This window comes from Oncorhynchus clarkii, chromosome 20 (assembly GCF_045791955.1).
Source record: "Oncorhynchus clarkii lewisi isolate Uvic-CL-2024 chromosome 20, UVic_Ocla_1.0, whole genome shotgun sequence".
Classification (NCBI taxonomy): Eukaryota; Metazoa; Chordata; class Actinopteri; order Salmoniformes; family Salmonidae; genus Oncorhynchus; species Oncorhynchus clarkii.
Genome location: NC_092166.1, coordinates 11,569,329 through 11,584,431, shown reverse-complemented (window position 1 = coordinate 11,584,431; position 15,103 = coordinate 11,569,329). Strand labels below are relative to the sequence as shown.

Below are 15,103 nucleotides of genomic sequence, written 5' to 3'. Positions count from 1 at the left end.
AGTTAGATACTTTCTTCTTGGAGTTGGAGAGAATAGTAGAATATTATAATGCTTCTTCAATGAGAAGAGAAGATTAGATGGATGTGGTCATTCTGTTAGCAGTGTTCATCACTGGGGTATTAAGACATATAAGACTATAGCAAATGGAAACCTATGTTAACATGACATTAAGATCCACCATTGGTTGTGAGCATCACCTCAAAGCCCTCTGGAGCCGGGCCCTCCCGCCCTCCTACGGACACTTTGTGGGGCAGGAATTCAAACATTGTTTCCACCATTTCCTGCTCACTGACTGGCTCTGGCTCGGCAGCAGCCTGTTGTGATTGGCTGAGGACCTCCTCTAGCCTCCGCTGGAGCTCTGCGGCTGTCTGCTCTCTCGCCTCCCGCTCCCGGGCTGATAGGAATGCCTAACACAGACACACACACACAAACACACACACACAGATATATTGAATTTGCACACAGGTGGCAAAACAGGCTTGCAATCACACACACGCACTTTTCTCAAATGTCAAAACTCACATCTGTCCTCATCTTGTTGGTGGTCTTCCTAGCCAGCATGCCTCTGGTGTGTGCCTGGAGGACAGTCACAGCTTCTCTCTTGCTCTTATAACTCTTCCTGGCCAGGTACCCGCGCACCTGTGACTGCAGAGTGACGGCTGCCGCCAGCTCCTTCAGGTAATGCAGCCGGGATAGACGACCACGGATCGTAGACTGCAGACGCTGAAAGCCGCGCTGGAGCTAGTCGAACGAGACGGAGAGGAGGATAAATTAAGTTTGTAGAAGGTAAATGTGAGCAGCAGAGAGAAAACCGAAAGATATGTTAAAAGCTGATCCAGCCTATAAAAAAAAGAAAATGAGAAAATCTCTATCAGCACAATAATGTGCACTCCTTAGCTAGGGCATTTAATCAATATCACCTCAGTTTGTCTACAAAAGTGTATCTGAGTTGACTCCTTACCAGTGTTGTGGTGTAGTGAACTATATGTAGTTCAACTAGTAATTTAATAGCATTAGCATTAGCAATAGCTGTAGCTTGAACTCAATTCAAATATTGGTAGTGTTTTCAGTATTTCATTACTTTTTTACCATGTAGTGGTGTAGCTAAATATTGGAACTTCACACTCATTTTTTGGCAAAAAGAGGAGAAAATATTGGTAAAGTAGACAAGAATTGTCTTTCTTTTTCGGCAGTAGACCTCCCTAATTTCCACTTGAAACTGAGCCAGTAACTTACCTTTCTATATTGATTCTTGTCTTTGTAACCTCTCCAATGCTTCTGTACCACCACAGCGGCTCTCCTTTTCTTTACAAAGCTCTTCCTACAAGAGGAATACATTTCAACAAAACATCAATAGCGCAGACTGTAAGAACTACTGTATTAAAACAATAGTAACAACTGTATGTAACTCTGTGGTAAACATTTAGATTGGGTATTAGAGAGAATAACAGATAAACCCATGTCAGTGACCACTGCCAGTGTGCTATTTAAAATTTAAAAAAAATATATATATATATATATATATATATATATATATATATATATATATATTTCACCTTTATTTAACCAGGTAGGCAAGTTGAGAACAAGTTCTCATTTACAATTGCGACATTGCCAAGATAAAGCAAAGCAGTTCGACACATACAACAACACAGAGTTACACATGAAGTAAAACAAACATACAGTCAATAATACAGTATAAACAAGTATATAAACGATGTGAGCAAATGAGGTGAGATAAGGGAGGTGAAGGCAAAACAAAGGCCATGATGCGAAGTAAATACAATATAGCAAGTAAAACACTGGAATGGTTGATTTGCAGTGGAAGAATGTGCAGAGTAGAAATAGAAATAATGGGATGCAAAGGAGCAAAATAAATAAATACAGTAGGAGGAGAGGTAGTTGTTTGGGCTAAATTATAGATGGGCTATGTACAGGTGCAGTAATCTGTGAGCTGCTCTGACAGGTGGTGCTTAAAGCTAGTGAGGGAGATAAGTGTTTCCAGTTTCAGAGATTTTTGTAGTTCGTTCCAGTCATTGGCAGCAGAGAACTGGAAGGAGAGGCGGCCAAAGGAATAATTAGTTTTGGGGGTGACCAGAGAGATATACCTGCTGGAGCTGGTGCTACTGGTGCTACAGCTGAGATAAGGAGGGACTTTACCTAGCAGGGTCTTGGAGATGAAGTATGAAACGAGGGCCAGCCAACAAGGGTGTAAAGGTCGCAGTGGTGGGTAGTGTATGGGGCTTTGGTGACAAAACGAATGGCACTGTGAGAGATTGCATCCAATTTATTGAGTAGGGTATTTGAGGCTATTTTTTAAATGACATCGGCGAAGTTGAGGATCGGTAGGATGGTCAGGTTTTCAAGGGTATGTTTGGCAGCATGAGTGAAGGATGCTTTGTTGCGAAATAGGAAGCCAATTCTAGATTTAACTTTGGATTGGAGATGTTTGATGTGAGTCTGGAAGGAGAGTTTACAGTCTAACCAGACACATAGGTATTTGTAGTTGTCCACATATTCTAAGTCAGAACCGTCCAGAGTAGTGATGTTGGACAGGCTGGCAGGTGCAGGTGCAGGTGCAGGTGCAGGCAGCGATCGGTTGAAGAGCACGCATTTAGTTTTACTTGTATTTAAGAGCAGTTGGAGGCCACGGAAGGAGAGTTGAATGGTGTTGAAGCTCGTCTGGAGGGTTGTTAACACAGTGTCCAAAGAAGGGCCAGAAGTATACAGAATAGTGTCGTCTGTGTAGAGGTGGATCAGAGACTCACCAGCAGCAAGAGCGACGTCATTGATGAATACAGAGAAGAGAGTCGATCCAAGAATTGAACCCTGTGGCACCCCCATAAAGACTGCCAGAGGCCCGGACAACAGGCCCTCCGATTTGACACACTGAACTATCAGAGAAGTAGTTGGTGAACCAGGCGAGGCAATTATTTGAGAAACCAAGGCTATCGAGTCTGCCGATGAGGATGTGGTGATTGACAGAGGTGAAAGCCTTGGCCAGGTCAATGAGTACAGCTGCACAGTATTGTTTCTTATCGATGACGGTTAAGATATAATTTAGGACCTTGAGCATGGCTGAGGTGCACCCATGACCAGCCCTGAAACCAGATTGCATAGCGGAGAAGGTATTGTGGGATTCGAAATGGTCGGTAATCTGTTTGTTGACTTGACTTTCGAAGACCTTAGAAAGGCAGGGTAGGATAGATATAGGTCTGTAGCAGTTTGGGTCAAGAGTGTCCCCCCCTTTGAAAAGGGGGATGACCGCAGCTGCTTTCCAATCTTTGGGAATCTCCGACGACACGAAAGAGAGGTTGAACAGGCTAGTAATAGGGGTTGCAACAATTTTGGCAGATCATTTTAGAAAGAAAGGGTCCAGATTGTCTAGCCCGGCTGATTTGTAGGGATCCAGATTTTGCAGCTCTTTCAGAACATCAGCTGACTGGATTTGGGAGAAGGAGAAATGGGGAAGGCTTGGGCAAGTTGCTGTGGGGGGTGCAGTGCTATTGACCGGGGCAGGGGTAGCCAGGTGGATAGCATGGCCAGCCGTAGAAAAATGCTTATTGAAATTCTCAATTATAGTGGATTTATCGGTGGTGACAGTGTTTCCTATCCTCAGTGCAGTGGGCAGCTGGAAGAAGGTGTTCTTATTCTCCATGGACTTTACAGTGTCTCAGAACTTTTTTGAGTTTGTGTTGCAGTAAGCAAATTACTGCTTGAAAAAGCTAGCCTTGGCTTTTCTAACTGCCTGTGTATATTGGTTTCTAGCTTCCCTGAAAAGTTGTATATCACGGTGGCTGTTCGATGCTAATGCAGAACGCCATAGGATGTTTTTGTGTTGGTTAAGGTCAGTCAGGTCTGGAGAGAACCAAGGGCTATATCTGTTCCTGGTTCTACATTTCTTGAATGGGGCATGCATATTTAAGATGGTGAGGAAGGCATTTAAAAAAAAACAGGCATCCTCTACTGACGGGAATAGGTCAATATCCTTCCAGGATACCCCGGCCAGGTCGATTAGAAAGGCCTGCTCGCTGAAGTGTTTCAGGGAGCGTTTGACAGTGATGAGTGGAGGTCGTTTGACCGCTGACCCATTACGGATGCAGGCAATGAGGCAGTGATCACTGAGATCTTGGTTGAAAACAGCAGAGGTGTATTTAGAGGGCAAGTTGGTTAGGATGATATCTATGAGGGTGCCCGTGTTTACTGCTTTGGGGTGGTACCTGGTAGGTTCCTTGATAATTTGTGTGAGATTGAGGGCATCAAGCTTAGATTGTAGGATGGCTAGGGTGTTAAGCATGTTCCAGTTTAGGTTGCCTAGCAGCACGAGCTCTGAAGATAGATGAGGGGCAATCAGTTCAGATATGGTGTCCAGAGCACAGCTGGGGGCAGAGGGTGGTCCATAGCAGGCGGCAACGGTGAGAGACTTGTTTTTGGAGAGGAAGATTTTTAAAAGAAGTTCAAATTGTTTGGATACAGACCTGGATAGTAGGACAGAACTCTGTCAACATCCCAAACATTACAACATCCCAAACATTGAAGTCCCTGTGTAAGGTATGACATGTCGCATGCCATTTTATATCCTGTGTTCCCTCCAAGCTGTGTGTCTCTGTGTTCCTCATTTACCTGTCTCTGTGGCCAAGAATGACCCTCTGAATGATTAGGGCTTTCCTGTTGAGCTCTCGCTCTCTTTCCCACTCCAGTAGGGAGTCATGGGCATCCTGAATGGGGAAGAGGGTGGAGACAGGTTACAGAGGATTCATCTGGACCTTTTCAAAAACGTAGAACAACATCATTGTAACATATTCAAATTGCTTTAAGTGACATTTGAGATTCCATCACTGCTGTTACAACATGACCAATGTTTGTGGTTGTCTAGTGTGGTAAGCTTTAACTTAGCTAAAACTTAGTCAAAACAATTCTAAGCCGTAATGTGTACACCACCCAGCCGGGGAGGGATATGGCTTGAAAACGTACCTCAATCCAGGGATGGAAGATGAAGCTGTACTCCCAGTTATGCCATTATCCGAACAGACAAATGGAGAAGATTGAAATACTGCTAGTCTCTGCTAGCCTTTCGTTTAGTCTCTGCTAGCCTTTGGTTTAGTCTTTGCTAGCCTTTGGTTTAGTCTTTGCAAGCCTTTGGTTTAGTCTCTGCTAGCCTTTGGTTTAGTCTCGCTAGCCTTTGGTTTAGTCTCTGCTAGCCTTTGGTTTAGTCTCTGCTAGCCTTTGGTTTAGTCTTTGCTAGCCTTTGGTTTAGTCTCTGCTAGCCTTTGGTTTAGTCTCGCTAGCCTTTGGTTTAGTCTCGCTAGCCTTTGGTTTAGTCTCTGCTAGCCTTTGGTTTAGTCTCGCTAGCCTACCATGAGGATGAAAAAGGGCCATTTAATTCAAAACTTGCAATCTTCTCCATTTGTCAGTTCGGATACTGGCATAACTAGGAGTACAGTGTCATATTCCACCCCTGGATTGAGGTACGTTTTCAAGCCATATCCCTCCCTGGCTGGGTGGTGTCCACATTACGCTTTATAATCATTTTGACTTGGACGGGAAAATCTAGGTTTAACTGCACCTTTAGGAAGATCTTAGTCGTGCCGATCTTCCAGTCGTTATGTCCTGTGATCACGGCCTTGCAAATGGCAATACAGCAGGCTGATGCTGACTCCTGGGTTAGGAAAGAGAGGAGGATATTGGGAACCATAACCATAAAACTAAAAGCAACGACAACTTTGGAGATTTGAATGCTAACAAATGTCATTATCTCTGTCATCTTTATCATCATCATCATCATCATATTCTAAATAATAATGTCTTACAGTTTTGGGGTCACAGACGGTTGTCTTTAGGAGTACTCTGTACCGCTGCAGAAATTGCTTGAACGTGTGACGGATTGGATATCCCAGTTTCCGGATTCTGATGGTATCAATCATTCCAGAATACCGCAGCTGACGTATGCACAGGTCTCTGTCAAAACACTGAGGAAGACAGAGACATTCATACGCTTGTTTTAGTAGAGTGGAGTGCACTGTAGGATGGAAAAAGGGGACCAGTGGAATTGTAAAATGTTTATGGTGTGAAACTGCCATTCTACCTAATCAAAATTGTTCTGTTTTGTGTGAATTTGACCTCCTATGATTGTGATATTGCACCATCAATAAATCATGTCTCGCTGTATCTGGCCCAGTGCTACAAATGGCTGTCTTGTTCACCATGGATTTCTTGTTGTCATTGGGCTTGAAGCAGCGGATAAAGTGTGGCTGGCAGATGGACAAGGCCTTCATGAGGGAGTCGAGGGACTGGCGGAACTGACCGCTCAGCGTGGACACCTGTTTCCTGCCGTCCGTCTGGGCCGCCTTTGGGGAGAAAGATCACAATGTCATCTGTGTGGAATTTTGGACCGTTGTCAGTGACCATATACAGTGCCTTGCGAAAGTATTCGGCCCCCTTGAACTTTGCGACCTTTTGCCACATTTCAGGCTTCAAGCATAAAGATATAAAACTGTATTTTTTTGTGAAGAATCAACAACAAGTGGGACACAATCATGAAGTGGAACGACATTTATTGGATATTTCAAACTTTTTTAACAAATCAAAAACTGAAAAATTGGGCGTGCAAAATTATTCAGCCCCCTTAAGTTAATACTTTGTAGCGCCACCTTTTGCTGCGATTACAGCTGTAAGTCGCTTGGGGTATGTCTCTATCAGTTTTGCACATCGAGAGACTGAAATTCTTTCCCATTCCTCCTTGCAAAACAGCTCGAGCTCAGTGAGGTTGGATGGAGAGCATTTGTGAACAGCAGTTTTCAGTTCTTTCAACAGATTCTCGATTGGATTCAGGTCTGGACTTTGACTTGGCCATTTTAACACCTGGATATGTTTATTTTTGAACCATTCCATTGTAGATTTTGCTTTATGTTTTGGATCATTGTCTTGTTGGAAGACAAATCTCCGTCCCAGTCTCAGGTCTTTTGCAGACTCCATCAGGTTTTCTTCCAGAATGGTCCTGTATTTGGCTCCATCCATCTTCCCATCAATTTTAACCATCTTCCCTGTCCCTGCTGAAGAAAAGCAGGCCCAAACCATGATGCTGCCACCACCATGTTTGACAGTGGGGATGGTGTGTTCAGGGTGATGAGCTGTGTTGCTTTTACGCCAAACATAACGTTTTGCATTGTTGCCAAAAAGTTCCATTTTGGTTTCATCTGACCAGAGCACCTTCTTCCACATGTTTGGTGTGTCTCCCAGGTGGCTTGTGGCAAACTTTAAACGACACTTTTTATGGATATCTTTAAGAAATGGCTTTCTTCTTGCCACTCTTCCATAAAGGCCAGATTTGTGCAATATACGACTGATTGTTGTCTTATGGACAGAGTCTCCCACCTCAGCTGTAGATCTCTGCAGTTCATCCAGAGTGATCATGGGCCTCTTGGCTGCATCTCTGATCAGTCTTCTCCTTGTATGAGCTGAAAGTTTAGAGGGATGGCCAGGTCTTGGTAGATTTGCAGTGGTCTGATACTCCTTCCATTTCAATATTATCGCTTGCACAGTGCTCCTTGGGATGTTTAAAGCTTGGGAAATCTTTTTGTATCCAAATCCGGCTTTAAACTTCTTCACAACAGTATCTCGGACCTGCCTGGTGTGTTCCTTGTTCTTCATGATGCTCTCTGCGCTTTTAACGGACCTCTGAGACTATCACAGTGCAGGTGCATTTATACGGAGACTTGATTACACACAGGTGGATTGTATTTATCATCATTAGTCATTTAGGTCAACATTGGATCATTCAGAGATCCTCACTGAACTTCTGGAGAGAGTTTGCTGCACTGAAAGTAAAGGGGCTGAATAATTTTGCACGCCCAATCTTTCAGTTTTTGATTTGTTAAAAAAGTTTGAAATATCCAATAAATGTCGTTCCACTTCATGATTGTGTCCCACTTGTTGTTGATTCTTCACAAAAAAATACAGTTTTATATCTTTATGTTTGAAGCCTGAAATGTGGCAAAAGGTCGCAAAGTTCAAGGGGGCCGAATACTTTCGCAAGGCACTGTATATAGGGAAACCATATGGAGAAACTGGAATTCCCCCAGTGCAATACTTTTTAGATGACCCCAAATCTAACCATTGGATGTTACCAAAGCACAGATTACTTGATGAATAATGGATAGAAAATGTATGAATAATTAATAATACTGCTAATCTACATGACATACGGAAACCCATTGCTTTTGTTTTTGGTGAATATATACTGAACAAAAATATAAACATAACGTGTAAAGTGTTGGTCCCAAGGGCCTCCCGGGTGGCGCAGTGGTTAAGGGTGCTGTACTGCAGCGCCAGCTGTGCCACCAGAGACTCTGGGTTTGCGCCCAGGTTCTGTCGTGACCGGGAGGTCCGTGGGGCGACGTCGTTAGGGAGGGTTTGGCCGGTAGGGAAATCCTGCTAGGATATGCATATACTTGGTAACATTGGATAGAAAACACTCTGATGTTTCTAAAACTGTTAAAATAATGTCTGTGAGTATAACAGACCTAATATGGATGGCAAAAACCAGAGGAAAATCAATTTGGAATATTTCTTTGAGGTCACAGGCCGTTTGCTTGCCAGGACAGTGCTTACCTTTGGGAAATACAAATAGATAGGACCCATATTGCAGTTCCTATGGCTTCCACTAGATATCAACTGTCTTTAGAAAGGGTTTCAGGCTTGTTTTTTGAAAAATGAACAACTAGTTGGAAGAACTACAAGGTGTCTCTCATTAGAAAAGTGGTCTTGTTGGAGCATGAACGAGGTGTGCACTCTTCGTTATTTATCTTCCCTATTGAACATACTATTCTCCGTCTTAAATATTATAGTTTATTTAGATATTAGAGTACATGAGGATTAATTAGAAACATTGTTTGACTTGTTTGGACGAACTTGTTGAAAGAGTGGATTACTGAGATCATTGGCGCCAACTAAACTGACTTTTTTGGATATAAAGAATGACTTAATCGAACAAAATGACCATTCATTGTGTAGCTGGGACCCTTGGGATTGAAAACAGAGGAAGATCTTCAAAGGTAAGGGATTTATTAAATCGCTATTTGTGATTTTGTGACGCCTGTGCTGGTTGAAACGGTATTTTGATGTGGGGCGCTGTCCTCAGATAATTGCATGGTATGCTTTCACCATAAAGCCTTTTTGAAATCTGACAAAGCGGTTGGATTAACAAGAAGTTAAGCTTTTAAATGATGTATGACGCTTCTATTTTCATGAATGTTTAATATTACGATTTTTGTTTTTGAATTTCATGCTCTGCAATTTCACCGTTGTTTCGTTGCTGTCCTGCTAGCGGTTCATGCGCCAAAAGAGGTTAAACATGTACACCTTGTGCTGGGGACAATTAAAGGCCACTCTAACATTTGCAGTTTTGTCACACAACATAATGCCACAGATGTCTCAAGTTTTGAGGGAGCGTGCAATTGGTATTCTTACTCCAGGAATGTCCACCAGAGCTAATGCCAGAGAATTGAATGTTCATTTGTCTACCATATTCCCCCTCCAACATCGTTTTAGAGAACTTGGCAGTACGTCCAACCGGCCTCACAACTACAGACAACGTGTAACCACCCCAGCCCAGGACCTCCACGTCCAGCTTCTTCACCTGCCGGATCATCTAAGACCAGCCCCCCTGACAGCTGATGAAACTGTGATTTTGCACAACCAATTAATTTCTGTACAAACTGTCAGAAATTGTCTCAGGGAAGCTCATCTGCGTCCTGGGCATATGGCAGACAGCCTCTATGGCGTTGTGTGGGCGAGCGGTTTGCTGATGTCAATGTTGCGAACAGAGTGCCACATGGTGGCGGTGGGGTTATGGTATGGGCAGGCATCAGCTACGGACAATGAACACAATTGCATTTTAAAGATGGACATTTGAATGCACAGAGATACCGTGACGAGACACTGAGGCCCATTGTCACGCCATTCAGCCGCCACCATCTCCTCATGTTTCAGCATGGTAATGCATGGCCCCATGTCACAAGGATCTGTACACAATTCCTGGAAGCTGAAAATGTCCCAGCCTGCGTACTCACCAGACATGTCACCCACTGACCATGTTTGGGATGCTCTGTATCGACCTGTACGACAGCATGTTCCAGTTCCAGGACCATGCCCCAGGAATACCTGACATGATGACTCCTTGCTGTCCCCAGTCCACCTGACTGTGCTGCTGCTCCAGTTTCAACTATTCTGCCTTATTATTATTCGACCATGCTGGTCATTTATGAACATTTGAACATCTTGGCCATGTTCTGTTATAATCTCCACCCGGCACAGCCAGAAGAGGACTGGCCATCCCACATATGCTCTCTCTAATTTTCTCTTTCTTTCTCTCTCTCGGAGGACCTGAGCCCTAGGACCATGCCCCAGGAATACCTGACATGATGACTCCTTGCTGTCCCCAGTCCACCTGACTGTGCTGCTGCTCCAGTTTCAACTATTCTGCCTTATTATTATTCGACCATGCTTGTCATTTATGAACATTTGAACATCTTGACCATGTTTTGTTATAATCTCCACCCTGCACAGCCAGAAGAGGACTGGCCACCCCACATAGCCTGGTTCCTCTCTAGGTTTCTTCCTAGGTTTTGGCCTTTCTAGGGAGTTTTTCCTAGCCACCGTGCTTCTACACCTGCATTGCTTGCTGTTTGGGGTTTTAGGCTGGGTTTCTGTACAGCACTTTGAGATATCAGCTGATGTACGAAGGGCTATATAAATAAATTTGATTTGATTTGATTTGATTTGAGTTCCTGCCAATATCCAGCAACTTCGCACAACCATTGAAAGGGAGTGGGACAACATTCTACAGGCCACAATCAACAGCCCAATAAACTCTGTGTGAAGGAGACGTACCTCTCTGCATGAGGCAAATGGTGGTCACACCAGATACTAACTGGTTTTCTGATCCAAGCCCCTACCTTTTCTTAAGTATCTGTTACCAACAGATGCATATCGGTACTCCTATTCATGTGAAATCCATAGATTAAGCCTAAGTTATTTATTTCAATTGACTGATTTTCTTATATGAATTGTAACTCAGTAAAATCTTTGAAATTGTTGCATGTTGCGTTTTATATTTTTGTTCAGCGTAGCTAACGGGAGTTGGATATTCAGAATCCAAATAATAACAGCAGCTACAAACCCGTAGAGAGCTCTTGGGTGTCATAACGACCCTGTTGTTGCTGGCAGGGTTCTTCACGACATTAGCACTGAGCTGCGTCTCAAAGATCTGCCTCAGCAGCTTGTTGGTTGTCGTGTCGATCAACTTGATAATGTCAGAGCTGAGAGTATCTCTGTTCTTCTCCAGGAATCCTGAATGAAAAACATACAGGATCAAATGGTGAGTAAAAAAACACATATTCCTGTGTCCCAGCAAATCAACTAATATTTTATGTGATCTCTTTTTCTTCTGGTTACCTCTTGAGTCGTAGTAAACAACCCCAGCAAAATGGCGGATCCCAAACTCCATGTCGTGGGTGTTCTTAGACGGTATGTAGATGTTGCACTTGGCATGAACCTGGTTCATCTTGTTCAACATGGTGACATCTGTGCCCTGGAAGAAACATTCAAGGTTGTCACAAACCTCACCAATTCAGATTGCCTCCACAGCAGGGTTTATTAGAGACATTTGAGATCGTTTACCTTGGGAAAGTGGCTCTCCTCATCGATCAGAGCCAACACATTGAGGGGCTTCCCAACCAGGAGATCAAGGGTTTGCGTGTTGTCATTGAAGGTGATGTTTTTCCAGACGATGTCCTCCTTAGTGTACTCCTCCTGCTCCAGCTTGAACACATGACGCACAAAGAACTGCTGCAGCTGCTCATTGGCAAAGTTGATGCACAGCTGTTCAAAGCTGTGAAAAAAGCATGTGGAAAAAGCTTGTGTTATTGACCAGTTGGTTACATAGGATCGGGGAGAGAGCATTAAGGACATACCAGCCTGTATTTAACTACCTGTGTGTCGACTGTCGCAAACAACAAGGCAAATTAGTATTTGATATTGACTGAAATACCTGTTTGAGGCAAAGTTCTCAAACCCAAAGATGTCCAGCAAGCCAATGGAGTTACGGACGTATTTGGGACCGTTGGTGGGAGTCTTATGAATGACACTGTTGATTCTCCCAACAATCCAGATAAATAGTTTACCATATATTGCCTGAGGAAATCATAACACAAACAACACACATACTCTTGAATAGAATATGGACCAAAACCTAGAGCGTTTAACTCAACAATCAAGTAAATCGTGATTAAGGCTTATGTGCCTTTGTGAATATGTATGTTGTCTTCCCTCTTCTTTCAGGAGGTAGCCTACTGTATATCTTTCCTTGGCACCTTCAAACAGGTGTGGCATCATTACCTTAACGAAGGCGTCCCTGCAGTCGGCTGCCTGTTCAGAGCTGAGGGGTTTGGATACTCGCTCTCTGTTGGTCATGAAGGAGCGGTAAGTCAAGCTCACACCCAGAGACGCAGGCTGCACCTGTAAGGAAGATATGAAGATATATGTATATCATGTAAACTGTACTGTATATTCATAATATGTTATTAAAAAACATCCCAGAAAAAAATGTCATGGCAACAAATATGCCTACCTCCAGCAATTTGGCTGCAATTGTATAGTGATCCGATGAACTGACATCAGAGCTCTCCATGTTATCCAAGATGGAGGCTGTAAGGCAAATAACAAAAGAAAACTTGGTCAATCAGAGCTTTCAACATAACAAAAAAAGAATAACAATAACAAAAACACATCAACATTAAAGTATTTTAGGATCTCAAGAAATATGGCCATTTGGGTTGGGGGGGATTGGGTGAGGACAAGGCCCAGGTCATATTCCCCAAGAACACACTCAGACATCAGGTCATAGACCCAGAGAGGACTCCACCTTCGAAGCTGACATTGCCCAGGTGGAGTAGTGCAGCAAGCAGCTTGAGGATCTCCCAGCAGTGGGTCTCGGTAAAGGTGAGGATCTTCAGAGCCGTGCGGATACGGGTGTAGTCCTTAGCATCGTCACGTCCATCGCAGACAATACAGTCCCCCTTTAGAACACAGGGTCTAAGGTTATACAGTTTCCTTCAAAAAGTATTCAATCCCCTTGACTTACTTCACATTTTGTTGTGTTGTAACCTACATTTAAAATGGATTAAATTGAGATTTTGTTTCACTGGCCTACACACAATACCATATAATGTCAAAGTGGAATTATGTTTTTAGAAATGTTTACAAATTAATTAAAAAAGGAAATGCTGTCAATAAGTATTCAATCCCTTTGTTGTGGCAAGCCTAAATAATTTCAGGAGTAAAAATGTGCTTAACAAGTTACACGATAAGTTGCACAGACTCTCTCTGTGGGCAATAATAGTGTTTAACATGATGTTTGAATGACTACCTCATCTCTGTACCCTGCACATATAATTATCTGTAAGGTCCCTCAGTCGAGCAGTGAATGTCAAACACAGATTCAACCACAAATACCAGGGAGGTTATTGGGAACCTATTGGTAGATGGGTACAATGAATCTATTATTATTTGCACTTCGGATGGTGTATCAATACACACAGTCACTACAAAGATACAGGTTTCTATCCTAACTCAGTTGCCGGAGATGAAGGAAACCGCTCAGGAATTTCACCATGAGGCCAATGGTGACTTTAAAACAGTTACAGAGTTTAATGGCTGTGAACAACATAGTAGTTATTCCACAATACTAACTAAATGACAGAGGGAAAAGAAGGAAGCCTGTACAGAATACAAATATTCCAAAACATGCATCCTGTTTGCAATAAAGCACTGAAGTAAAACTACAAAATGAACATGTCCTGAACACAAAGTGTTGTGTTAGGTACAAATCCAACAAACCACATCACTACCACTCTTCATACTTTCAAGCATGGTTGTGGCTGTATCATGTTATGGGTATGCTTGTCATCGGCAAGAACTAGGGAGTTTTTGTTGGATAAAAATAAACGGAATAGAGCTAATCCTAGAGGAAATCCTGGTTCAGTCTGCTTTCCAACAGACACCGGAAGACAAATTCACCTTTCAGCAGGACAACAACCTAAAACACAAGGCCAAATATACACTGGAGTTGCTTACCAAGACATCATTAAATATTCCTGAGTGGTCTAGTTACAGTTTTGAATTAAATCGGCTTGAAAATCTATGGCAAGACTTGAAAATGGCTGTCTGCAATGATCAAGAACCAACTTAACGAAGATTGAAGATTTTTTTTAAAGAATAATGTGCAAATATTGTACAATCCAGGTGTGCAAAACTCTTAGAGACTTACCCAGAAAGACACAAAGCTGTAATCGCTGCCAACGGTGATTCTAACATGTATTGACCCAGGGGTGTGAAAATGTATGTTAATGAGATATTTCTGTATTTCATTTTCAATAAATTTGCCAAAAGTTCTAAAAATATGTTTTCACTTTGTCAATATGGGGTATTATGTGTATTTTGGGCAAGGAAAACACCCACAATTTAATCAATTTTGAATTCAAGCTGTAACACAAGAAAATGTGGAATAAGTGAATGAGTTATAAATACTTTCTGAAGGCACTGTAAATCAAAACTAGACGTTGAACTGACGTCTGTGCCCAGTGGACAGTTACTTAGTTGTACCCAGTAAAAAATGTAATGTATTAATGAGCTAGGTGTATAAATGTGAGTAGGAAAACCTGTAAGTGGTCGTGTTGTAGCAGTCTAGTGATATTACCCTCTTGAGGTAGTTGAATTCAGAGGCATCTCCCAAACACAGATTTTTTTTCTGTTCTGTTGTCATCCCCGTTAACATGCAGTAGAATATGTGGTAGTTCCGCTCCTCCATGGCCTAGGGTTAGTTAGTAAAAATTATAACAGTAGTGTTGCATATATCAATATATCAAAATCTCATGACATTAAAACCTTTTGCCTTGATACTGGAAAATCCAACAATGAATTTTGTCCTCTTCAAGTACGGACACAAAAAAAATTATCTTAAATTAGACAAACCTGTGGTTTACCAGAGATAGTTTAGATGATTTTGGAATCAATTCCCTTTATGAAGCAATTAGCTATGATATTA

General features: G+C 42.5%; 1 protein-coding gene across 1 annotated transcript in view; it reads right to left on the bottom strand.

Annotated features, from left to right (window-relative positions):
- LOC139377266 (unconventional myosin-VIIa-like) overlaps positions 1 to 15,103 on the bottom strand; it is a 34,863-nt gene that overhangs the window by 17,164 nt on the left and 2,596 nt on the right. Inside the window, exons 7-21 of the mRNA XM_071120271.1 lie at positions 14,756 to 14,869; positions 12,923 to 13,076; positions 12,629 to 12,705; positions 12,397 to 12,516; positions 12,050 to 12,192; positions 11,680 to 11,890; positions 11,455 to 11,590; positions 11,180 to 11,349; positions 6,204 to 6,347; positions 5,811 to 5,969; positions 5,567 to 5,659; positions 4,624 to 4,718; positions 1,237 to 1,321; positions 523 to 741; positions 198 to 407 (exon numbers count right to left, since the gene is read on the bottom strand). Of these exons, the coding sequence (XP_070976372.1) occupies positions 198 to 407; positions 523 to 741; positions 1,237 to 1,321; positions 4,624 to 4,718; positions 5,567 to 5,659; positions 5,811 to 5,969; positions 6,204 to 6,347; positions 11,180 to 11,349; positions 11,455 to 11,590; positions 11,680 to 11,890; positions 12,050 to 12,192; positions 12,397 to 12,516; positions 12,629 to 12,705; positions 12,923 to 13,076; positions 14,756 to 14,869 (2,130 nt within the window). The remainder of the gene's footprint in view (positions 1 to 197; positions 408 to 522; positions 742 to 1,236; positions 1,322 to 4,623; positions 4,719 to 5,566; positions 5,660 to 5,810; positions 5,970 to 6,203; positions 6,348 to 11,179; positions 11,350 to 11,454; positions 11,591 to 11,679; positions 11,891 to 12,049; positions 12,193 to 12,396; positions 12,517 to 12,628; positions 12,706 to 12,922; positions 13,077 to 14,755; positions 14,870 to 15,103) is intronic.